Source organism: Ascidiella aspersa, chromosome 8, assembly GCF_963924565.1.
Source record: "Ascidiella aspersa chromosome 8, kaAscAspe10.2, whole genome shotgun sequence".
NCBI classification, from domain to species: Eukaryota; Metazoa; Chordata; class Ascidiacea; order Phlebobranchia; family Ascidiidae; genus Ascidiella; species Ascidiella aspersa.
Genome location: NC_139454.1, coordinates 16,836,398 through 16,861,559, shown reverse-complemented (window position 1 = coordinate 16,861,559; position 25,162 = coordinate 16,836,398). Strand labels below are relative to the sequence as shown.

Sequence of the window (25,162 nt, the reverse complement as noted above, 5' to 3'; positions counted from 1 at the left end):
AATCGGGGATGGACGACTGGACGTGTATCCAAATTTTTTTAATATGGATTAGGCCTAATGTTAAAATGCGTTTGTTTGCTTTAACATTTCCGGCGACATTGAAATATATCCATATCAAAATGGAAAGTTGTAAAAATACAGTTTTAGTGCAATATGAAAACGGCCTACGAACTCTCGATCAGGACTGCGGAGTCGGACTTAGGACGCGGGCTCGAGTAAGACCACGTAAAACTACCCGAGTCCCAATCCGATGTGCGCATGCGCAGTACCAAATTTTTAACTAATATGGCCGACAGCTGTAAATTGTAAAGGCGGAATGGCATATGGTGGATATCTTCCAACCATATTGTGGGCGGGTGAATTATGACGCCCCTATGAATATAGTACTTAATTACGCGAATTAGCGGAATACAAGCTGTAGAGTCGGAGTCGGACTTCGGTTTATTTTTGGGTCCGATTCGGACTTTGAACCGACTCAGCAGGACTGCTCTCGATGTTACAGGACTCCAGTCATTTTACGTAACCACAAACCCCACCCCCGAGTAGATCACTAACACTACCCTTTAAAGTTCAAACCCTAACCCATTTTCTAACCTCACCAATTACCCATCACTTACCCCAAACTGTGGGCTAAAATCCGGTACCTTAACAGCGAGGCCGTTAAAATTAGGGCGCCCAAACGTCGACAACGGCCAATACCAGATCCATGGACGTAACGTCCCATACCCTCTACCTACAGTTTTAGGCGTTGTTTTGGCTATTTAGATCTTATCCTGATGAATTTATAACTTTTTCCGAAAGGTCTTATTCAGTCGATTAAGTTATTATCTGTCGTTGATTTTACTTCATAATTGGCTTCATTATGTGTCGTATTATAGCTTTTTTACTTTAATCATTTTGCTTTGTAGGTCTTTTGTGTGTTCCCCTGTGACAGTCATTCATTCATTCCACGGACAAAGAGAAAGGATTTTCGAGCGAAACGCGAAATATTAACATATAGTAAAATTTACACTGCATCTGAAAAGGTAGACTGCATAGCTATACGCAAGGAATACTCGACCGCCAAACAAATATTTGTTAAAAAATTAGATTCAGCAAGTTGATAAAATACAGGTTAGCAGACATAGCCAATTTTATTTTAGATTACCATGTAAAATATCAATAAGGAAATTTGCACTTGATAGACGCATCGGAATCTCAGAAAATAAATTAGGTTTTGGTAAAAATAACAATAAAACAAAATGATAAACATAACATCAATACCTTTAGTATTTTGGGTGGGGACAAACAACTTACACATAAAAATCACCCAGATGGCATACAATGAAAACTGTAATCGGGGTATTTATTATATTTAATAAAGTTCAATATAAATTGCACAGCTTTCAGAGAAAAAGTACAGATGTCAACAAGCACAATTCAAAAGACTAGCGGTTGGGTAAAAATTTGTTAGAAAAAAATGGATTTGTACATAATGCTAAAAGTACATCTCTGGTCGACGATAACGATAATAGCTTAATAATTTAAATAATAAAGGGAAAATCAAATTGTAAGGTACCTGGGTAGTAAATAAATCGGAACTGAAAAATATAAGCAATTAAACGTTGTTGAAGAAAGGGTAGGTTAGTGCATAGGCAAGTGAAGTACAATCGTTTTTCTTAATAAAATGCTATTCGTTATATGACCGAGTACTAGCAAAACCATAAACTTGATAAATAATAGTTGAGTCTTCAAATTAAAAAAAAAAGTTTTGGAAAAATAACATAATGCTGAAATGGTTTGGTTCAGCCAAATACTAAAAAAAACTTTAAAATATGGCGATCTACATGATCACAACAATAAAATAGAAACAAATGAAGGAAACAACATAAGTATTAAAATATCGGAAAAAAGTTTGAGAAGTTTTCAAGCAAAAATTGTCAGTAAATTGCAAGCAAACTTGATTGTGCCTTACCAATCAGTAACCAAAATGGAATTTCAAAAATCGAAACAGTTTGTGCAGTCAATGTTTTTTAAATCCTAATTATACCCCGATCTTACCTACTTTTGGATAATACATTGTTGATTTCAATCTGTTAAGGTAATTAAAAAAAAAAGTATTGTAAAATGAAAAGCGAAGTATAAGAATATAACCATTTCACAGTAAAATTTAAAACTATTTTGATTACAATTAATAATAGTTTTTCTTCTAAAAACAAAAACATTGCATACCATACGTGTAGGGTACCTCAAAGTTGCGATAACAGTCTTTTAATAGTTTTAATTTAAATAATAACACACAAAAAACTATTCTTGCGATGCAAATTAGAACTAAAATATTTTGACAGGATAGTGATGATTTTAATCTGGTAAAACAACTGACGACTTACTATTTATATTTCTCTCTCGGATTTTGTCAACCTAATCGTGGAAATAACAGAATGTACAATGCGAAGATATTTCGCCCCCAACTTACACAGACAACTTGTCGACATTCCGACTATCAACCAATTTAGTTTGTTTCATTATGTCAACAAATAAATCAACTAATTTGCATCGTATGTTCCATCGGGAGTACAAGTCGCGGCGATGTCGTCAATAAGGTTCGGAAAGAGCGCGAAAAGTTGTTGAAATGACGGTCGTTTTTCCGGCTCCATATCCCAAGTTTGCAACATAAGATGGTAGACATCGTGGGGACAGTTGGACGGTCGTTCAAGCCGATGCCCGCGGGCCACTTTCTCGACAACATCGGTGTTGCTTAGTGCGCGATAGGGAGTTTTTCCTCCTACGTATATTTGTAAGGCTTGTGATTTTTTGTAATTAAATACGAATAAAGAGTCGACAATCCGTTCGTATGTGAGTTTGGCGACCTAAAGTCAAAAAAGTTTTTGCACAATACGTTGTTTTCGGATTGTTGTACAGCTACCAATTCTTTCAAAATGGCAGCAAAATTTTTATTTTGGTTGTGAAAGACAATTTATCACACACCTGTTTTTGTGGTAAAAACATGTTTGAAAATCATATAAAATGTATGTAATCTATTATTATTTTCGGATTTGTGATAATGAAATAACAACCTAAGAAATGAAAAACTTGGCTAAGTTATCAAAACACACCTGTAAAAAGTTCCCACATCAGAACACCAAAAGCCCAAACGTCTGATTTTGAGCTAAACTTGGTGTAGTTTAGGACCTCTGGTGCTGCCCATTTTATTGGAAATTTGCTACCTAAAGAGCTTGTGTATTCATCATCCAGAACATATCTAAATTTGTAACAGAAAACATCAAGTTATGATCCAACATCATTAGATTTTTTCGTATTTTTATAACTAAGCTGCACACTGAAATGAGTTAATTATTTATAAAATTATAAAGGTCAAAATCTATAGACTTGTGTTCCTGATATGTGATCTATAATGCTATTGCTAGGTTTCATTATATATTAAAATTCCCAGCTTTAAAGCTTATGTAGCCTTGATTAGCCTGGAAACAGCATTGCATCAAATTTAATAAGTTGCATTATCCAAGTAGTTCAAGATTTTTTTTTTATGTTAAAGCTTTTTGTGCAACATGCTCTTATTGATCCATTCCGTAATGCATGGATGTGAAACCTGCAGCCTGTAGAGCAGCGGTGGGCAATTATTTTTTCACGCGGACCATATGAGAAACTTAAAATGTTTTGGCGGGCGAAATGTGAATCGGTATGTTCAGAGTAGTAAGGTCGGTATTTCGACCGAAGCAAAAAAATATATAAATATAGGTTGGAGAGAGTGCCACAGTGCAGAGAACGCTATTTGTCTTACAAGATGCCAACAAATCCGTGGAACATAAGAGAAAAACAAGGAGATTCGCGCGAAACGCGTAAACAATTTCCATTTTAGTCTATAAAACAAGCTAAAAATAGAACTTGACGGGGCCATGACTAGATCCGTCCCTGGAAAGAATGTTACGATACAAACAAACATGTAGAAATTCGCCATTGTTTTCGTTTAGCCCAGAAAGGCCGCGGGCCAGATTAAATTGCTTGGCGGGCCGATCCGGCACGCGGGCCGTATGTTGCCCCGGTCTGCTGTAGAGTGAACATATGGGACCCATAACAGGGTTTAGTTTTAGACCCGCGGCACACATACAACGTATGCGCGTACGGCGCACTCCCATACAATCCCCAACCTTAGATGGCCACAAGCTTTACTACAAAATTTATTTTTTTCAGAATGCTTTTAATGGCTAGCGCAGGGGACTGGAGACTCTTAATGTTTATGCGAATATGTTCAATTTTTTTGTGTGCCGATTTTGCCATGCCTCTCAAATTTTCACCCAATCCAAACCAAATAAATGCAATTTCTCGACATGGTTAACAATAAACTTTACAACTTCCATGTTGTTTCAGAGATAAGTAATATAAAAATAAATTGTTTTTGTTGTGATACTTATTTAATATCAGAGGGGCACAATATATGGACAATTATTACAAAAGCGTGCGTGGTAGAAAAAAGGTTAAAACCTGCATGAGTAATTTTACGTCACATTTATATAAAACATGTGTGATACACAAAGTTAGTTTGTAGCTCCTTATCTGTAAATCTAATTAAAATATGAACACTAATTCTTGGGTACACTATGCACGGATCTGTAATGTAGCTTGATAATAAATTGCAAAGCCAAAGGTGCACCGGAAGGTGCTAAATAATGGCCCAACTTTCGAAACTCAGACTGATAACAAATTGCGTCCCATCTCTTATAAGTGATGCTTAATGTGCTTCTCAGTCACATCAACTGAAGATGATACAAGCTCGTATCGAAACGTCTTAATCAAGATGCTATCGATCTACTCGACCTATTAGGCTTTGCAATTTATTATCAAGCAACACTAATTCTGTTTGATATGTTGTGACTAACTCCTTTGTTATTGCTTCACTGGGAATCATGGGTAAGAAGTATTTCCTTAACTAGGGTTCCAAAAATTTATCACCGACGAGTAGTGTCTAATGAGCCTAGAACATGGACTTTAGGTTGCTAGCACGACAAATAACCATACAAAACATCAGACTTGCAGAATCTTGCCAGCATATTTGGCCTAAATTCTTTGTTTTTTTGGTCGTGCCCCTAACTTTAAATGATGTGTTTGGCCGCCAAATGTATCAATCTTGCCATATTTAGGGGATAAACAAGGCTGCTAATAAGTTAGTTACTAAAGACGTGCACCAAAGACGGAAATTTTGTGACATGAAGAAACACAAAGGGCATTCTAAAGTACAACCTGGGGCCTGGGGTCGGGGGTAAAAAAAAATCTTTGGTTAAATTGGAAGAAAATTTTAATATATATATATATATATATATATATATATATATATTGTTAAAATAATGATATTTCTAATAGAATTTAACATAAATTGTTTGCACAGGTTAGAGTCACACAGTCAAGGGCAACATGCCATAGTATGCATAGTGGCTATGGCTGAACAGCTATGCTTAAAACAGATCATAGCAAAAGAGGCCAAAGTTAGCATGAATCGGGAAAATTTTTGGGGTTCACATAAGTCAAAAAACAGCAAAAAACAGTTTAAGCCTAAGATAGAAAAGCATGACCTGGTACAGGCATGCCCATGCGAATTTCATACCTGTCCATCTAAAATGGTGACTACACTGCAAACCCACAACAGTTCTATGATCGAAATTACTTTTTAAAGAAACACTCTATATGCCTAACACTGGCTTTTCCTCACTAAACCATGTCTTTGCACTTCCATAACTTTTTTAGAATGGCACAAGAAAATTAATTCCTGCCAGTTGTAGTGCGTAATGTTACTACATTATTCTACATTTTTAAAAATATTTGTGGCTAAATGTGTGAAACAACAAAGTTTTTTTGTGAAATTGATTTTTCAAAAACAAATCAAAAAACATTTTTTTTTATTTTTTTTTTCAACAATTTCTTTTGTTTTCTGGCTCATCCAAAACATCAAGTCACTTATCAATAATTACAGGTTAACATGTAGAGAGGGTACTAAGTCTTTTTAAGTTAAGTTTACAAACACATACATTGACAAGTTTTATTTGCTCTTTTTTTTTACTAGCAGAAAACACCAAAAAGTTTGCTGGACATTTAGTAAAGAATTGGTTAATTAGAACAGAAAAAACGATTTTATCAGATTTTATATATCTATTGCAAATCACCATCGGCAATTTGCAAATCAGTGAAACTGCAGGCTGGCAGAATCTTACCAGCCTTTCTGGTGAAAAGCATTATTGCCCAAATTCTGAGTTTTCTTACATCCCAAAATTCAGGTGCTTTAACGAATGTACAAACTTTAGGAAAAGCACAACCACATGTCTGTATTTATTGGTCGCACACTGTTACATAAATAGTTGTTTGCAAGTAATCTCGTCCACAAATATGCAGCCCAATACCAGTATAATTGCAATAAGAATGAAAAAGGGGCCTCTTTTGGTTAAACTGGCAAAAAAATGTAATTTAAACAAGATTTAGTGCATTACACACATAACAGGGATTAAAATACCTTGAAATAGAAATTGTTAGGCGAGGTTATCAAGCACACAGCATATGTCATAGTATGAATAGTGCCTTTGAGCTAAAAAGATTTGCTCAGCATAGACAAAATACAGTAAAACTGGATTAAAAAAGGTATATTTTTTATTTTAATGACACTAGCGCCTACATATCTGAGGAAATGTAGGCACAGTACCTGGTGGGTAGCACTATGAAATGCTGTCATAAAGACCTGGCCAAGCTAAGTGGTGCATAGTATGTGCAACAGGAACAACGTGAATGGTTGCATACTTAAACTAAGTGTGGGTGTCCAGCACTACAAATCAAGTTTTAACAAAAGCAGTTTATGTAATCAATCGTTTCCATTATATTTTAATGTCATTCTTTTATGGCAATGGCCTACTGGAGTACTGGTATTCAGCAAGATGTAGTATTAGTTTTTTTCTTTTGATGATTTCATCCTAATTGCATAATCCACTGCTGACATTTACAGGTATAACTTCAAAAAGTAAAAAGAAGCAGCTTAATAATAAAATAGCTAAGTTTTTAAGACAGTGGTTACTGTCCAGTGGGTCGCAGGACTGGGGGGTCACCGTGTGATATTTCCTAAAAAATGAGCGGAAACAATATAAACTGGTTCAATGGTTCATCTTTTCTAGATATACAACAAATTAATCTTAATAGACAAGAATAACAAATGATATTTTAAATAGTATATTTATAACTTAAGTACTACCTTGAAAGGCCAAAATCAGCAACTTTAATTACATGCCCACTTCCAACAAGACAGTTTCTAGCTGCCAGATCCCTATGTATGGTGTTGATACTTTCAAGGTACATCATTGCATCACACACCTACATAAAACATAAAGTATTTAATGAATTGTATAACTTATTAAGATTTTTGTTGCAGGCATAACAACAACTAATAATTTAGCATTTTTTTACAGTGAGTTTTATCATGATTAAGTGACATGGTAAAACTATAGGATATTCTAACAAACATGTAATAATAGTTTGCCAGAATAAAACAGGCCTGATCTTGGTCTCAAACTCTTTTAGGGCCAAATTAAACAATCTAGATCAACCCGTGGGCCGCAATCACTACATCAGGGTGGTCCAAGATTGTCACAATAGTACAGCATTTGGGTCACAATATTACAGCAATTGTGTATCCTTTGTAGGCCAAACACAGTAAGTCAGCATTTCTTTATTTGTTCTGTTATAACATAATGTAATGCAATAAAAGAAGCTATCCAAGAAAATATGTGGTCAAGTCTAGAAAAACATTGCATTAATTTGGTTCAAATTGGCAAAGGTTTCAATTTAGTGAAAAACTAGACACGTTGGCAAATAAAAAAGCATAGCTAGATACAACGATTTTTTTAACATAAATTTTGGAAACAAATTTAGTATCAAGATGTAAACAGCAATATGGCATAACTAGATAAACCCCAGTCCACATGGAGCCTCTGGTCTAACAGAAACGCCACAAGACATACAATTTCTTTGCACTAAAAAGCCTAAACATTTGATGCACTAGAAGAGAATTAATTATTTCATTCTCCAAAGGTTGTCACTGGCTACATGTGTGAGAACCTTGAGCTAATCTCAATCCATTTGATTTGAAATCATTTTGAAAACTTTAACAGCAAAACAATTGGACTTTGCTTTTGGCATAAAAAAAATCGCAAAGTTTGCATTGTTTTTTTCAATTTACCATATTTGTGACTTTTTTTGTATTTTTTGAGCAACTTTTAACAGTAAAAACCATTGTGTATATATATCTAGACAAGTATTACTACAACATTCAATCCTGAACACCTGACATTAATACCACATTACTCTAGTCTAAAGCATTGGTTATTAACCATTTAGCTGCCGCAGTGCTGGGGTATAAGAGTTGTTTAGGTGGAATGTGCACTTTTACTAAGGTAGTTCACTTTTTCTTGTGGCAAAATCAAGCTACAACCGATTTAGTTTTTTTCTATTTTAGGTAATATGGTATGAATTAATTTTTTAACTCTGCATACCAGAGGCAGTGCTAGTGTCGAAGGTAAGGAAAGAAAATTTCATAAAAAAGAATGCTTGGTGTGAAAATTGTTTAGTAAGGCGAAAGAGGTTCTGATTCAAAGTGGGCATGTGAGAAAAAAGTTTAAGAAGCGCTTCTTCTAACCTACTTCTTACCGGAACCTAACTATTATATACATGTGCAAATTGTGAATATTATTTGCTAAGATTTGCCACTTACTGGCTAACAATAACCGATGAGTAAAATGGGAACACTGCATCGCCAAGATAGCTATTGTACATAAATGAGTTAGCCTAGGACTTGACCTGGTTAGAAAAGTCCAGCAGCATGTCAGGGTGTGTTTGAAGGTACTGGTTCTTCCTTATATAATCCAGAAGACACCCACCCTCCATAAACTCTGTCACAATGCAGATCGGCCTTTGCTTTGTCACAACACCATAAAGTTTTACCAGGTTCGGGTGATCAAGTTTCCTGCAGGAAACAAAATATAATACAAGTTCCAGTGTTGGCAGTTGATATTTAGGGTAAGATAAAGAAGTATCACACAATACACACAATACTAAATTTAAAGACTAAAACAGATGTGCAGTAAGTGTGCATATTGACAAAAAAGTTTACACAAAAAAAGTTATACCTTTTTAATTCCAAGCCAGCCAAAGTCTAAAACGTCCTTATAAATTGAAACAAATGAATGAACTAACATAGAAAAAAAAGATAAAAAAACTTGTGCTAGGTCTTTATTCTACTATAAATGACTAGTTAGAACATTGTTTTTTGCACTTCCTATTTTAAATGCATTCTACTTACCTAAAAATAAAATAAAACTTAAACAAAAAAAAAAAATCAAATTATGCGAATTTATGTACAAAAATGTTACTTCTTTACTGAAAGTATTTTATTGACACATCATAAATTTAGTGTAGTTCTACTTAAAAATAACATATTAAACAAACTTTTAGACATGCTAAAATATAATTTGATGATAGTAAAAAATAATTAATATTGGTTTCAGGAATTTAAAGGTTTATCATTGGAATTACTGAAAGGGATGGTGCCATTGTTAGAAATAATCAAAAGGCTTGATTCAGGGTGATACAGAGTTTCCCTTTAATCAATTTAGCTGGTGTCTATCAAAACAAAACAAGGAAGCAGAATTGATATGCTTGGTTTGCTAAGGGTATTCAATGAAGTATGTATAAGATTAACATACTCATTACATATGCCATGAGCGTTTAAGGGAATTTTGAAAAGATACAAGTTAACAGCCAACTTAATATTTGTTGTATTTAACTATACTTTTTATCTTACGTCATAACTTCAGCTTCTTCAATAAACTGGTCCTCTTCCATGGTGCCTTCCTTCATGATTTTAAGAGCGACATCAATTTGTCCACGATACTGCCCAAATCGCACCACTCCAAATTGACCTGAAGATAAACGTTTATGGATTTGATTTTCATCTTAATAAAATTAAATAAAGTTTAACAAATTTCAGCAAATAAGTTCAAACGAGTTTAATTAAAAACATAACACTTGCCACTTCCAAGTTCTCGATCAAAGGTCAACTCATTGATGTCAATTTCCCATTTTGAGTCACTGAACAAATGCGTTGAGGGCTGTCCTGTTCCAAGAATGCTTTGAGGGGCTTGTCGTAGCCTTGTCACTAAACCTTAAACCACCAAAAAACAGAGAGCTCTAAACTAAGCAGCAGTTTTCAACTATGAAACAGCTTGAGGTTTTGCTTTAAATAACTTCCTATACTTAGTAGATTTTATGCAATTGAAGTCGATGTCAAATCATTTGAAAAACAATTTAAGTCAATCGATTTATATTCATTTCAAGTTATTGCCAAAAAAGTCAAGTCCATCATCAATTTGCATAAAAAAATACACTTTAAACTGCTAAAATTACAAACTCATTCCATTTTAGGTGATATTTAGATAATCCAATATTGAAAATTTAGATCCTTAGATCAGGGAAACTTTGCTGTTAGTGCATATTGGGGTCAAAGAAACTTGCTTAATGTTTTGACAGAAAGAAAAGCTTTATATAAAAAGCCTGCTTGTTTTTAAATTAATCAATATTTATCAGCATTAAAATTAAATAAAAATTATGGACTCCAGCCATAAGACCAAGATAAGAAAAACACCAACGTCAGAATAAAACACAATTCGGAATAAGGCCAAAATAGGACTAATACCTAATGGTATAAGTACCGTCTAAATCGGAATAAGTTCTAAATCCGTTGGAATAAGACCTAAAAGGTCAAAATCAGGCCTAAAAAACACTGCAACTAACCCCAAACCCCACCCCTAAGTACATCACTAACTCCCCTAATAATTTCAACACTAACCCATTCTCTAACCCCACCCATTACCCACCAATAACCCAAAACAGGATAAAAAATTTGGCGCCAAAACACAGACTAGGGCGTCCAAACGTAGTCACCAAAACGGCCGATGCCAGACCGATGGCCCGATCGCCCCATACCCTCTTGGGCGTTATTTTGGCAATTTAGGCCTTCTTCCGGTGAATTTAAGCCTTATTCTGATGAATTTGTGGTTTATTCCGATGAATTATGGCCTTATTCCGATGAATTTAGGCCTTATTTCGATGAATTTATAACTTATTCCGATGAATTTATAACTTATTCCAATGAATTTAGGACAAATTCTGATGAATTTAGGCCTTATTCCGATGAATTTAGAACTAATTCTGATGAATTTAGGCCTTATTCCGACAGATTTAGGTCTTATTGAGACGATTTTGATCTTATGCTGTACTGGATATTACTGCGTATTTGGCTTTATTATGTTGTTTGTCTTAATACTATGGTTTTATAGATTTTAGGCTTTAGGTATTGTTGCTTTTTAGGTCTTATTGTGTGTTCCCAAAAGTTAGTACATCTTACCCCAATCAAAACCATGGCTCTTGGGGTATTTCAAGTAATTTGTTCTTATACAGGTTGACCATAAACCATACCTTACCCACAACTTCACTGAGGTAAACAAACTTACCACCGGCATTGTGCTTATGGTAGTGTATTAGCTCTTGTATTGTTGGATGAGCATGCTTCTCAGATAGGTAGAATTGCTGCTGGTCATTTTGACGAATGTGGTAATGCTTTACAATTGAAGGCCCATTAATCCTGTAAGACACGAACTGGGTTCAAAAATAAAATCATGCGTGAATACCCTACTATCAATAACAGAAACAAAAGTTGACCGATAGCAGCAACTTTAAAATACAATCAAGATAATAAAAATAAAGAGTAGGGTCAAACAATTTAAATATGCCTTTACCAAAACGAAATTAATAAAAAGTAAACAAAAAGACAAGGAAGCTCAACTAAACTAACACTAATGTGAAACTGAATTTCTATTTTAAACAGCATCTCTATAGTTTCACACAAATGCAACTGTTCAGCTTTTCGATAATAAACCATTCATAATTTTACTAAATACTAAACTAGAGATAGCATTTTAAAAAAATAATTGATAATATAATTTGAGCTATATTAAAAACGTGCTTCTACAAATGGCTATCTTTCTATTTTTCTATTTAAAACACTTTTAGGTCCAATCACCAAATTTTTATTTATAATTCGTAAAATGAATCGATAAGAAAACAATATTAAGCTTAAAATGTAAACACTGTCTTTTTAGCCAGACCAAATTTATAAAGACAAAGAAGCAACTGAAACTGATTTGCCCATGAACCACAACTTACATTCCAGCCTTTGACACAACTGACAGTGTGTACACAACAGCTGGCTGTGATGAATTTCGTATAACAAAGCTACCCTCTTTGCCATCTTGCTTTAAAAGAAGTTCAGCACGTTGCCTTGACAAATCTTTTTGAAACCACCTGGAAAAAGTGCAAACAAAAAATAAACACATTTTAGCAATCATTTCTGTAAATATAGGATTTCAGTTCATTCTTTCATCAAGCTTATCGATGGCAGTGGAGGTAAGGACTAACTTTATACAAAATAAAGCATGATATGTTTGTCATTTCAAAATGACATCCTCCACCAAGCTATTTTTAAAATGCAGATTTTAATATACACTATATTGTAAGAGCAGATCAAACTAAATTAATATTGAATAGCAAGCGGTTTAAAAATGCGCAGAAAAAATTAGATTTGTTTAATCACTATTGTGTCCTACAACTGTATTTAATCTTATTGAGAAGATAAATTAGGAAATGTTTTAAGCAACTTTTTTTCAAAGCTACTGGTATTGTGTTTTTCTTGTAAGTAACTTATCAAACAAAGTGTTGAACCATGATACCATTGTACATTTTTTGTACAATATGATACCAATATTTTTAAAAATATTTTATTCTTAATGTATATATTTTATACATATATAAACAAACTTTTGCAATTCAAGTCCATCGCCAGTGCTCTCTTTCACATAGTTTGCAGGAATGTATCCCTCAACACCATTTGGGTCCCTTACTTTCCACCAGTGAGGTCTGTTTGTTTCAAGCACAGTGTAGAGTTCACCAACTCGCAGGACAATGTCACCATGCTCCTGTGGCTAAGTAGCCAAACAAAATCACATTAGATATTGTCAATGTTGTTTGACTTTAAGATTTAAACCAGGGGTTAACAACCTTTTTCTTTTGTGGAATGAAGCCAAACCCCAAAAGGTCTTGGTGAGCAGTAATAAATTTTAACTAACAATTATGTTGTCAAACGTTTATTTTCAGCATTTTATTATAACAACTAGTTATCAATGGTAGACCTAGCCCAAAACGGTGGCTGAAAGTGGGCCTAATTGCATTAAGAAGACAGTAGAGCATTTAAGCAAAAAATATGTTTGTTTTGTATTAGATTCAAGTCACAAGGTCACAATGAAAAGGGGGTAATAGAAAAACTTTGGAAAAATGCATTATGTTTAGTTGAGGGTGTAGTTTATGGTGTAATTTAAATAGGGCCGTTACAAACTTTTTAATGCGCTGTAAAGGGAATTAAAATGGGTTTATCTAAACTAAAACAGTTAAACACATGGGTAATGAGTAGAAAGGTTTTAAGTAGAATATTATACCAACTGATGCTGAGATGGTAAAACAGGTGGCAGCAAGCTGATTTACTTTACCCGTACTGGCTGTACATTGGAGGATTTATGTTGGCCATGCACTGTCGACCTGTTTTAAACTTATGTTAACAAAATCGATTTACCTCAAAATCATAAATGGCAATGACAGTCATGGGTTCGGATGTTTGGCTGGACTCAACTACAGGTTGAGGTGGTAATCCTGAAATAAGATATTAACAGGTCACAATAATCACTTGGTCAAGCCAAATTAAAATTCTATACTCCTTCCTAAAACTTTGGCATTACTACCAAAAATTACTTGGATTAACAAAAAAAATAGGTTAGTGCTTTCTGAAATCGTACTTGTGAAAGACTAATACTTAGTTGTATATTATTTATTGGTAAATGTGAAATAAAACTAGGCAAAAAAACTAAATCACCAAAAGTACAACTTAATACACAACTTGTGTTTAATTCCTTTGTTTCAAATGTTAATGTTTCATTTATTGCAAAACACAATGTGTGTTTGTGGTTGTACTTTTCTCCTGTTAATGTAACCCAAGTGTAATTAATCAATTGTATAAGAAAAAATGATAAAATTTTTTTTTATGTCGCAAGTGCTGAGAGACATGTAGGGATGAGTAATACCATGGGCACTTCCTGTTGAAATGAGTACTGTTGCATGCAGTCTGGTTGGTGGAATGCACTGAGATACTAACTTAACATCCACTCATGATGCTAGCTTTAGCACTAGTATTGTTTCTTGTTGATGTGGAATTACATAAATATATATTGGTTTATTTTAGAGAGCTATTTTTAATTTTATAGATTAAACTGACATATAGCTCGACAGCAATTCCATACATGTGGTCATATATTTCTGTTTGCATCAACTATCTGTGTTTCCGATGTATCAACTAAAATTAAATTAAATTTAGTAGACTGAGTGTTGTCTTTGTTTTGAATTCAAACATGTTTTTTCCAGATGTTTTTGTTTTTATATACCACTTACCACTTATTCAAGATATCATAAGATTAATCTATTATACCATCATAATAACAAGCAGTAAATAAGTTCCTTAAAAATATAATATTTTTTAAATCAATCGCAAGTCATGCAGAACAGAACATGCTTAATTTAGGTAATTATATAAGCAGTTTTACACAAAACTTTATATCTGGCGGCAATCATCAAACCGTACAGTAATATGTCCTGCAATGGTTGGGCCATACAGTTATCCAACCCTTCATGTAAATAGGCGAGTCCTGCTTTAAGAAGTGAAAATAAATGCTAAAGCATGCTGGACCACAATGGGAATCAAGTAAACTCTATTCAGTAAGTTCATGCTGGAAAAATAATCAAAATCAAATAAAGGATGCATTTTGAGTGATTGCAACAAAACTCCATAATTTTAACTACACATTATACAATAATGTGATATTAATTAAATTAAATGCCATAATGCTTATTTGTGTACACTTAAGTAAAAAAAATCAATTAAACATGCTAGCAAAAGTCCAACCTGAAGAGTTTAAATTTGAATGTTCGTAACTCTTTGTAGGTATTTGTACATGGGAGGCATGACTTTTAGGGTAATTAGCTCCAGATCCAAATGCCTGTACACTTGTTTCTGAAATGTTGTCTTGTTGCTGTATGCTACTCCTTCCATTGGATGGTTTGTTCCATGATGGTTTTAATGCACTTGGTGTTAGTGCCGTTTGGAAACCTGGCGAGTTCCAAGATGGCTTCTTCGAAGTGCCTGAGGGGGAGTTTACGGAATTGCTAGTTTGCCAGGATTGTTCTGACAAATTCCCAGGATTTTGAGAGTTATTCCATCGAGTTTCGTGAGAATTGTCTTGCTGTTTCCAATCACTACCTCTGCTGTCTGGATAATTATTGTTTGACTTTTGCCAACTTGGCGTGGCAGACTGATTTGTAAAATTGTCCGAGTTTTCTCTACTCCTGTTCCAGCCAGCAGAGGAATGAGCAATTTCGCTTGGCTTCATGCCAATGTTCATACCAGGCAAAGCTGGAGGCTTAAGTTGTATTGGATTTTGTCTTGGGGGCATTGGCAATGTAGAAGATGGATGAAATGGTAAAGGTCTATTTGGCTGGTGCGTGTTGGAGGACCATTCATCCACACTGTTGGAGTGTCCCAACATCATGCCTTGTGGTAGTGGAGGTAACATAGGGCTGGGAGCGCCACTACCTCTTACCGGCGTATTGTCAAGTGTGTTTCTTCTGGGGTAGCTTGGGCCTATGTCATGTTAAAATATGCAAAACAGCAATTCCAATAAGTTTGATCAACAATGTTAGTCTAATTTGTGCCAGGAATACCTCAATATCGTTTTAAAAAGTATGGGTAAAGTGTGCATTTCACACTAAACACATAAATTACATCCACCAAATAAAAACATTGCAAAGTTAAACTTCTTTTTATATTAAATACCTGGCACAGGAAGACTTGGCAAAGCTTTTTTTCTATCCAGTTCATCATATCTCAGGCAACCTGGAGCCTGGCGCTCAGTCTTTGAGCAGCACTGCCATTTTCCACTACTGAAAATTTTTGGATGATATCTTCCTTTGAGGACATTTCCTTGGGAAGAGCAAGCTACACAAATAGGGGCATTTAAAGTAGACAATCGGATCCTAAGATTCAAATCCAAATTGGATCCAAATCCAATTTTGCAGGTTATTAGGCTAATTCAAATCACTATAAGTTATTCGTTTCACTGCATAATGCTCTTAATTATGCATGCATAGTGACAATTTATGGAGGCCCAATTTTTTTAAATTTTCGGTTAGGTGACCAACCACTTGCCAATAATGAGCATATTATAAGACCACATGTTTAGTGTGCAATTGACACAATCTATTTTTCCTCAACTGCAGCTTGCTTAGCTGACTTGGCACATTGCACATCTTTTTAGCATTGCAGATGGCAAAAGAAGTGCTTGTAACCTAGCTTAGTCCCGTACATTGAACTTGGAAAAAAAAAGCGTAAAAGTTCGCTTTTTCTAGATGTCATTTCACTATGTTTGATTATTTTTTATGGCGTCATTACTAGTGTGATTATTTTCTGACCTATTTTTCTGACAAAAGTCAAAATTTTGTCAAAATATACACTTTAGGTGAAAATTTGTTCAAGTCAAAATTAAATAACAATGCACATAAATCGTTTACAAAAAAAACAGCTTTTTGTTTTTTTAATTGTCGTGTATTTTTTTTTAATTTATCTTTCAATTTTTTTTTTAAATATTTAGTTTTGATTTATATTTAAGTTAATTTAACTGTATTATATCTTAATTAGAGCAATATACAGTACAAAAGACGTGTGATTGATGACGCTTAGGCTATTTAAATAAATGTTTTTCTAACAGGTCAACATTTTGTCAAAATAAATTTATTTTACTTAAAATCTTGTTAAAATTTTAATTTTTTAGGTCAAATTCTTTTATCTTTTAGGTCAAAAAATAATCGCCCTAGTCATTACATATTACTATTCTATGACTTCATAACTGTCACTATCTTATGAGGTCATTATGCATTAACGATAGACGAAAAATAGGGGGAATTTCCTAAGTTGAAAATTCAGGACACCCCTTTAGATTTTCTGGATACGCCCCTGGTTCTATGTGTAGTTATGCATCACAATTTGGAAAACTGCTTTAAAGGCCTAAAACTTAATGTCAAGTGTTATTGGGCGAGTGACTAACGCGTAATGCCATGTGCGGAGTTCGCAATTTTTGTTTACTATGTTATGTTATATAGTTCGATTTGTTGATTACCTTGTTTAATTGCATTTATCCAATCATCTCTTTCCCGTGCAGTTTTTGGGCAGCAATACAGATAACAATCATTGTAACATAACTAAGAAAGAATAAAAGGTTTAGAATACCAACTTGTTATCTACCTAAATAAAAAAAAACACTTATAAAACTGTACATTTGATATGCTTACCTGAAATGTGTTGGTACCTTGCAAACTTGAGTCATTTATATTTCCAACAAAAGAAATCGCACTGATAGATATACTACCTTTAATTTTTCCTCGTTGCTATAAAAAACACATATTTAAAATAGGTTTAAATACATAGAAAAGAAAGATTGTAATAAATATGTTATAGCTTGAGCTGGTAAATGAACATATATCATATTTATACATATTAAGTTCTTTCTTCATAAATTATGATTTTTTAATATTGAAGGTATGTGTTATTGCCAACCTTTCGTTGCTAACATACATTACAGAAGTGAAGCCCCTTAACTGCTATTCAACGATAAATTCCTAACTTAACACTTGTCAATAAGTCAACTTCGAAGAGAGTACATGTTAGTTGCAAAATTAGAAGCAAAATATTTAGTGAGGAATTTTGATAAAAGATATTTTTCATGGTTGATATTGAATTAAAATATGCACTCGCCAATTAGTCGATGTCAATCAACATTCACCCAAAGCAAAACGTGAATAGTGCAAAATCTTAATCCTGTATAGAATTCAGCCATAGTTGGGAATAAGATCAAAATAGGGTTAATACACTAATAGTGGTAGTTAGGGATGTTCAAAGTAGAATATTGAATTCAAATCGGATTCATATCTGAATTCTGTAATGCCAGGTTCAGAGAGTAAATGCGTAAAAGAGTAACATTCCCTCATAAAAAAGCCTGGCCGTGGACAAAATGCGCTACAGGGTTACCTAAGGTCAACTTTAGGCCAATGTGCAACAAGGTTACGCACAGCGTTATTGGTCTAGAATTGGTTATGCATTACTGGCAATAGTAACATTGTATTCTTTGCAGTACACTATTTGACTGCATAACATATCATGTTAGTCTAAAAAGTAAAACTAAAACACAATATTGTTTAAAAATACATAACTGAATTGCTGAAGACTTCATTGTGTACTGTTGCATTGTACTCACTATCATAGGTTACAATTAATACATGTTAGCAAAGTGTTCTTAATTTAATGCTGGTACTGTAGTCCCTGTATGCATATAAATATTAATCCCTCCCCTCAAACAAAATGAAGTTAAATAAATTAATAAAAATATACTACGGTTTGATATTATGGATTCGTTATTCTAGATAACAACCTAAATCTAGAATTCCATGGGATTCTACTTAAACATACCTACTGACAACAAAGTGCAACAGTTTGTGATTGATATGACACAGAGGCTGTTCTGACACTACAATTCCATAGCGCTTTGCGCGAAATTGAAATCACGTGACTTAATGCATCATGTTTTTCTAGCATTGCACAGACCATTTTAAACAGCTGCAAGCTCTTAATACTAACTGTTTTAGTGTCTAGAATACACAAAACTTTTTTTTGCTCATATCACACCCCAAGACCCCCCAAGTGATTTGGTTTGCTGATCATGCGACACTCCACTTTAAAACGCCTATGGTACACACCTGGATATATCATTATCAGCAAATTTGGGGTGACATTTTATTATAAAAATTTTAAATAGCATTTCCTAAAAACAAATTTCCTAATATGTAACTAAAAAATTAGTCTTTTTTTACTGACTAATTTAACACATAGTGTAAGTTAAACTAAATGTAATTTGCATGATTATTATGTTTAATTAGTTTAAGATAATTACACTGGTCAACAGCAAATTTTAAACGGATATGTGATAGATAGGTTCTTAATGAGTTTTGGGCGCTGATTCTGAAAATCCCTTCTTTTTTCTAGCACATCAGGTATTTGAAATATTCGCATTTTTTTTTTCGATGTTTTGCTGTATTATTAATATAGGCATACTGCGCACTGTGACCTTTTTGAACTATGATGTGATTCATGCACCATTCTAGCTGTTTTTTTTTACTGATACTTCTAAAAAACAGTATAGGAAAGATCTTTTATTAATGTTTTTTGTAATTAAGTAGTTAATTTCCAGATGTAAAATCACTTCCTGAGCTGAGTATAAATGTTGTTTAAACAAGTTCTCATAGCACTACAGCAGAACGAAAACAAAACGAATAAATGTTCGATAATGCCAGGTCTTAATCAGTGTTTTTTTGCTTATCCTTTTTAAATTTGTGTGACCAAAGACAAGAAATAAATCACTTCAGATATAAGTTGGACAATTTTACTTAAGCTGTTAGATTTAGCAAGAAGACCTGTACCACTCAATGCCGCAATGTGAGTTTCACCTCCTCCTCATGGAAGTCTTGAATTGTCCCTGATAGAGTTCAAAATGTTGGTGAATAGAGTTCATAAGAACAAAACGTAAGTTAAAAATCCATTATTTTTTCCAGACAGATTTAAACAGCCTTACTGTAGATGCATGTTTTTCAAAATAAAAGTCACAACTGCTTGTATTAGGATTAAAACACAACAACTTGCTTGTGAAATATTTTTGCTACAGGAATAGAAAAGTGCGGTTCTATGTTTAGCATTCCTTTTCACTACTAAGCCAAGCAAAACGATAGGAATCTTAATGGAACAAAATATTAGTAAAATTCCAAATGATGCACAATGTAAAAAGGTGAAATTATGCGTTTGGCTGGCATTTAGTTACTGTGTGCTAACATTTTAGAAAATGTTTTTCTGGAAAATTTAAAAAAAATCTTAAAAAGCGGTATAAAAAAAAATATATATTATATATAAAATGTGATGTGCTAGACAATTTAGGTATATTCGGAATCAGCGTGAAAAGTACATTTAAGTTGAAATACTCACCTCCTTGTTTGAAAAAAAAATGAAAATTTGTTGACCAGTGAATTATTGTATTCTGGGGGAATTAAAAAAAATGGTTACCAGTATCGGCGTCGGTTGGCAAAAAATTAAAGAATCAACTATGGGTACTAAAAGTGAAATTATTCATTCTATAATCTACATAACTCAAACATGCTGGAAGGGTGCAGATTCCACATATATTGCTGGTATTAAAAAGTTTACACTTGTCTTTTGAATGATGGTTGCCCTTGTCAGAAAAAATGCTTGGTTAATATTTTTGTAATTTTAAAAAGATAAACCACTACAAAGAAAAACAAGACGCTGGTTTTAAAAAAATGCTGTGTAAATAGTTGAAATAGAAAGTAAAAATAACACTATGCTGCGTAAATTTTTGAGGTTATCAAAGTGTTCCAGTTCTTGGTGTACTTTTTGATGCTGATTCCAAATATGGTATTCATTTTTGTCCTTTAGGTCTAGTTTTTCAGCAAATTACATTTAAATTTTTTGGCAAATTTACCTTTAGGTGCATTTCAATACAAATTTGTAGTCATACACATATTTCTGGTATCAGAACTGAGATAAAGAGTTCAGAAATAATTCAGTTATGACATATTAGCTTTAGGCATAACCTTTATTTCGACGAAATGGCAATTGTTTTTGGATTGGTCTGTAAAGAGTTTGAAGGCAGTTTAGCCTACTCTACACAATTAAAATAAAATTGGTTCTCTTCTTGTTGGACATTCAGTGAAGCTTACAGAATGCTATGAAGACATGAAATTCCTGTTGAGATCTCTTCAGTGTTGCCAACATAAATGAAAAATGTGTGGTAACCTAAAAATGATTTTAATACTTCTGGGGTTACAGGCTGGTTCTAGTAAACATCCACGTTTTTTGTGTCTTTGGGCTCCAGGGCTGATATGCCACTACGCACAAGTTAGCTGCCCACGTAAAACAAGTTTCACACCTGGTTTTAAAAATGTTAAATATTCTTATATAGTTGATCCAAAGTATCTCTAAAGCGTTACAAGCAGGGATCTTCAATGGGCCACAGATCCGTGAGCTGATTAAAGACAAAGATTTGACTGCACATCAGAAAAAAAAGCATGGACAGCTTTTAAAGTAGTAATTTTAAACTTCTTTGGAAAGCATAGAAGCCCTAATAGGAACAAGTTAAAGAGCTGCTTAAAAGCTTTTGATATCTTTGAGCCCGGATGTCGGTGAAAATGCCCTTCCAGAGTTTGTATCTGGATTACTTTCATGATGACTGCGGTGACTACACTGAAAAACAGGGAGAGAGATTCCACCAGGACCTTCACCAGGTGAAAGAAAGGTACCGGGATAAGGATGCTGGGATGTAAACATGCTTGCAGATTACTGTTGGTGCCTAAAAAGGGATCTTCCAAATTCCACACAGAAGAAAATCTTTAAAGCGAATTTTTTAGCCATCATATATCAAGTGTGTGTAGTAATATCGTCACTATTATTGTGTTTAGCGACATTGAGAGAAAAATATGATTTGGGAAGCTTTTTGGTTAGTTGTGTGCCACTACAGTATCTAGAATAGCTGTTTAAACAAAATCGTTTTCTAATAACAAAATATGACAACGTGTATGACCAGAGTTAGTAGTTCCTTTGGGCATAATTATGAACACAGCTAGAATAATTAAACAGGTGATAAATAAAAAACTTGACCTAAATGAAATAAACTACTGGTATTTTTGGGTTCAGCACAAAAAATTGATTTAGAAACAGTTAAAACATCTGACCTTTGAAAAAAAATTTTATACGCAGCACAGTGTAATTAATAATAAAAACCTAGTATATTATTAGAATGGAAAATGGGATAAATAATTGCATCACAAGCGAAAAAATCCTGCAAATATGTTTTGATACATTGCTCAAAGCTCGAGACACACAAATGTATAAAGCAAAAACAAAGTTTGAGCTGAACTTGATGCGATAAACCAGGCCTGCATGGTTAATTCTGCTGGCTCGCGTATATCATATATTACTTTAGTGAAGATTTAATACACGTAAAATGTCATCGAATCTAAATCAAAACTTTTTTTTTCAAAAAGCTGAATATAGTTTTTTTTTTTAATTTTATAAGCGATTTATATGTATTTTTAATCGATTTTTATTTAAAATAATTTTGACCTAACATGCAAATTTTGACAGAATTTTGAATTTTTTTGACTAGTCAAAAAATAATCACCCTAGTCATAAGATTGATGAATTGGCAGGCCAATTGGTAATAAAAAAGATAATAATAGAATCTGACCTAACAAGATAATTATTTGTTATGCACCAAACGGGGATGCATTATTTTTTGGCATTTGCATTAAATTTTTTTTTTTTTTGGGGGGCATTTGCGGTACAATTGTTACACAACTTTTCTGCCATTTCCATACTAAAAAATGCAATGTGAGTTTTCAGAGAGAAAATTTGGGTTGTCACAAACGGTAAAACATGTTAATAAGATTAAAGTTCTTTACATTGCATGAGCCATTGGCTATGTTCATTCAAATCTGCTAAAACAATTTAACAAATCACTTTTGTTTCAGTGTCAAAACATATTCTCTTAATAACTAGGAATGGTCAAAGTAGAACTCCAAGGTATTCTAGAATAACAGGTTTCGAAAATAAATTTTTTTATTTATTTTTTTAAAGATCCATTTCTCCCCAAATTACTTGTTATTTTTGAAATGCAGAATATGTACAAACACTACGCACTACATTTGGCAGGAATTAATTTTGTTGTGCCATTCTTAAAAAAGTCACGAAAGTGCAAAGCATGTTGTTTCAGTCGGCATTCTTGTTAAATAAACAGCTCTATGAGTATTGACATTCGCATGGGTATCACAATGATGTACTAGGCCAGGGGTCGACAACCGCTGGCAAGGATTCATCAAGTGGCATGCAAGATGATTTTTCAAGGCACGCCAAATGATTTGACAAGCATGTTATATCACCCTAAGAAAGTGCAACCATTAAATCACTACCATATAATTAACGTTATTATTACATCACTAACACTAGCGCTAAGTAAACAGTTGCACAGACTTTTAGTTCTTATCACAAATTAGTGTCTTAATTGTTGTATTGTTTGTATCTTGTGTTTTTGTGCGACTGAGAAACCAAGCTTAAAGCGAAACTAACAGATTTAACACTTTAAGGTATCGGCTGAAAAGCGTTGAAGTATGTTCCAAAATAGCAGACACAGTATTGTGTTCATGACAGTTTTTTTTTTAGCAAGGCTTGGGTATCTTAATAGAATTTAACTTATTAAATTGAGTGGCGTCTCCACCCGATCCGTCAGAAATCAGTGCAGTTCTAAGCAAAAAGGTCTACGACAATCAGTGCATTCAAAGGATCAAAAAGTCTGACTTTTAGACTTTGAGGTCTTGGACAATGCACTAATTTGCATTAACAAATGTGCATAAGAAGATTAAGTTTATTTAACAATACTTGACCCAATCAAACCCAAACGCTAACCAGCGCCCTAACCCAAATAATGTACGATAATTTAATAATTATAACGCTTCAGGCCCCAATACCTCAATTTGTGACGTAATAATCTTAAATACAATGGACGAGAAACCATCCGAGTTTGGGCTTTTTTCACCTGCATTTACCGAATTATTAAAATAACGCACATTATTTGGGTTAGGATTCGGGTTAGCGTTAGGGTTTAGGTGGGTCAAGTGTAATTAATCCTATCTCACATTTTTTTTTATCTTTTCTGAATTTTTAATGAATATTTTTAATTTATCTTCGCCGAGAGTTCACCTAAAGGTCCAAATCAGTGCATTGCCAGGACCTCAAGGTCTAAAAGTCTAGACTTTTCTGCCATTGGATGCCCTGATTGTCGTAGACCTTTTTGCTTAGAAATGCACTGATTTCTAACGGATCGGGTGGCGTCTCCCAAGTTATGTAAACAAGATGTCAGATCATTTCGCTGCAGAGAATTTAGGCCAAAAATGCTCGTCACCAGAAGGCTGGCAAGATTCTGCCAGCCTGTGTCTATTGTACGCAAAACCTATTTTGGTATTTATAATCACCTTTAAAAAATGCCTTTTAAAGAAGTTGTTGAAAATGGAGTGCATAACTAAAAACTAAACAAAATGATAAAACATATATATATATATATTAGAAACACCAGGTTGTTGCCAAAAATTTTGCCTACAGTAAAACTTATTTTTGCCAGTAGTCATAGTGAGTACAATGCAACACAATGAACTCCTCACAAATGCAGTCCATTTTATAAGACATTTATTTTAGATTAGTTGTACTCTGTTACAAGGGTGATATGTTAATATGCTGCAAAGAATACAACGTTACTTGAAATTGACAATTACATTATGCGCAACCTTGCTGAATATTGGCCTAAAGTTCACTTTGAGTAATCCTGTAGCGTAATTAGCTATTTTTTTTAAAGGAATGTAACTTTTCCAACTTAATGCCAGAAATTATAAAATCTGTGCACCTGGCACTACACATTAGTCAACCGCTTAACAACAATTGACTGACATTTTGCGATGGTTATCGGCAAGTAATTGGTTGAGCACCCTTAGTTTTGACTAGACACCAAACTCAGCATACATACTACTAAGTATAAATAATACAGCTACCTGGATTGAACCTTCATAGTATGACAGTTTGGTAGGTGTCAACACAAACACTCGATCTTTATAATTTGTTGGTCCGATGCTTTTCTTTTGTTGGGCTCTCTTGGTCATCATGCCAATCTTCAATTCCTCCTCGCCCATTGTGGTAGTTTTTGCTTTTAAATCCAATATAAACCCCCACTTTAAGGTAAATCCATGTTTTTTTGTATCAAAATCAAGTAATTTCCTAATCCAACTAATACATTATTTGAATATTGGTATTTAAAATGCTACT

The 25,162-nt window shown here is 33.7% G+C and overlaps 1 protein-coding gene across 2 annotated transcripts; it reads right to left on the bottom strand.

Moving 5' to 3' along the window:
* Positions 1-1,120: 1,120 nt before the first annotated feature.
* On the bottom strand, positions 1,121-25,162 carry LOC146136359 (tyrosine-protein kinase Tec-like). 2 transcript variants are annotated; one of them, XM_083394946.1, is made up of 15 exons: positions 24,892-25,162; positions 17,527-17,622; positions 17,355-17,436; positions 16,016-16,177; positions 15,089-15,823; positions 13,709-13,785; positions 12,901-13,064; positions 12,250-12,387; positions 11,538-11,668; positions 10,058-10,189; positions 9,830-9,947; positions 8,827-8,992; positions 7,226-7,344; positions 3,096-3,241; positions 1,121-2,764 (listed from the first exon to the last, which is right to left on the bottom strand). In XM_083394946.1, exons 1-15 carry the CDS (start codon positions 25,027-25,029, stop codon positions 2,526-2,528), a joined length of 2,643 nt encoding a protein of 880 aa, XP_083251072.1. In that variant the 5' UTR covers positions 25,030-25,162; the 3' UTR covers positions 1,121-2,525. The 2 variants fall into 2 exon arrangements, with proteins under 2 accessions (XP_083251072.1, XP_083251073.1); XM_083394947.1 differs by lacking the exon at positions 15,089-15,823.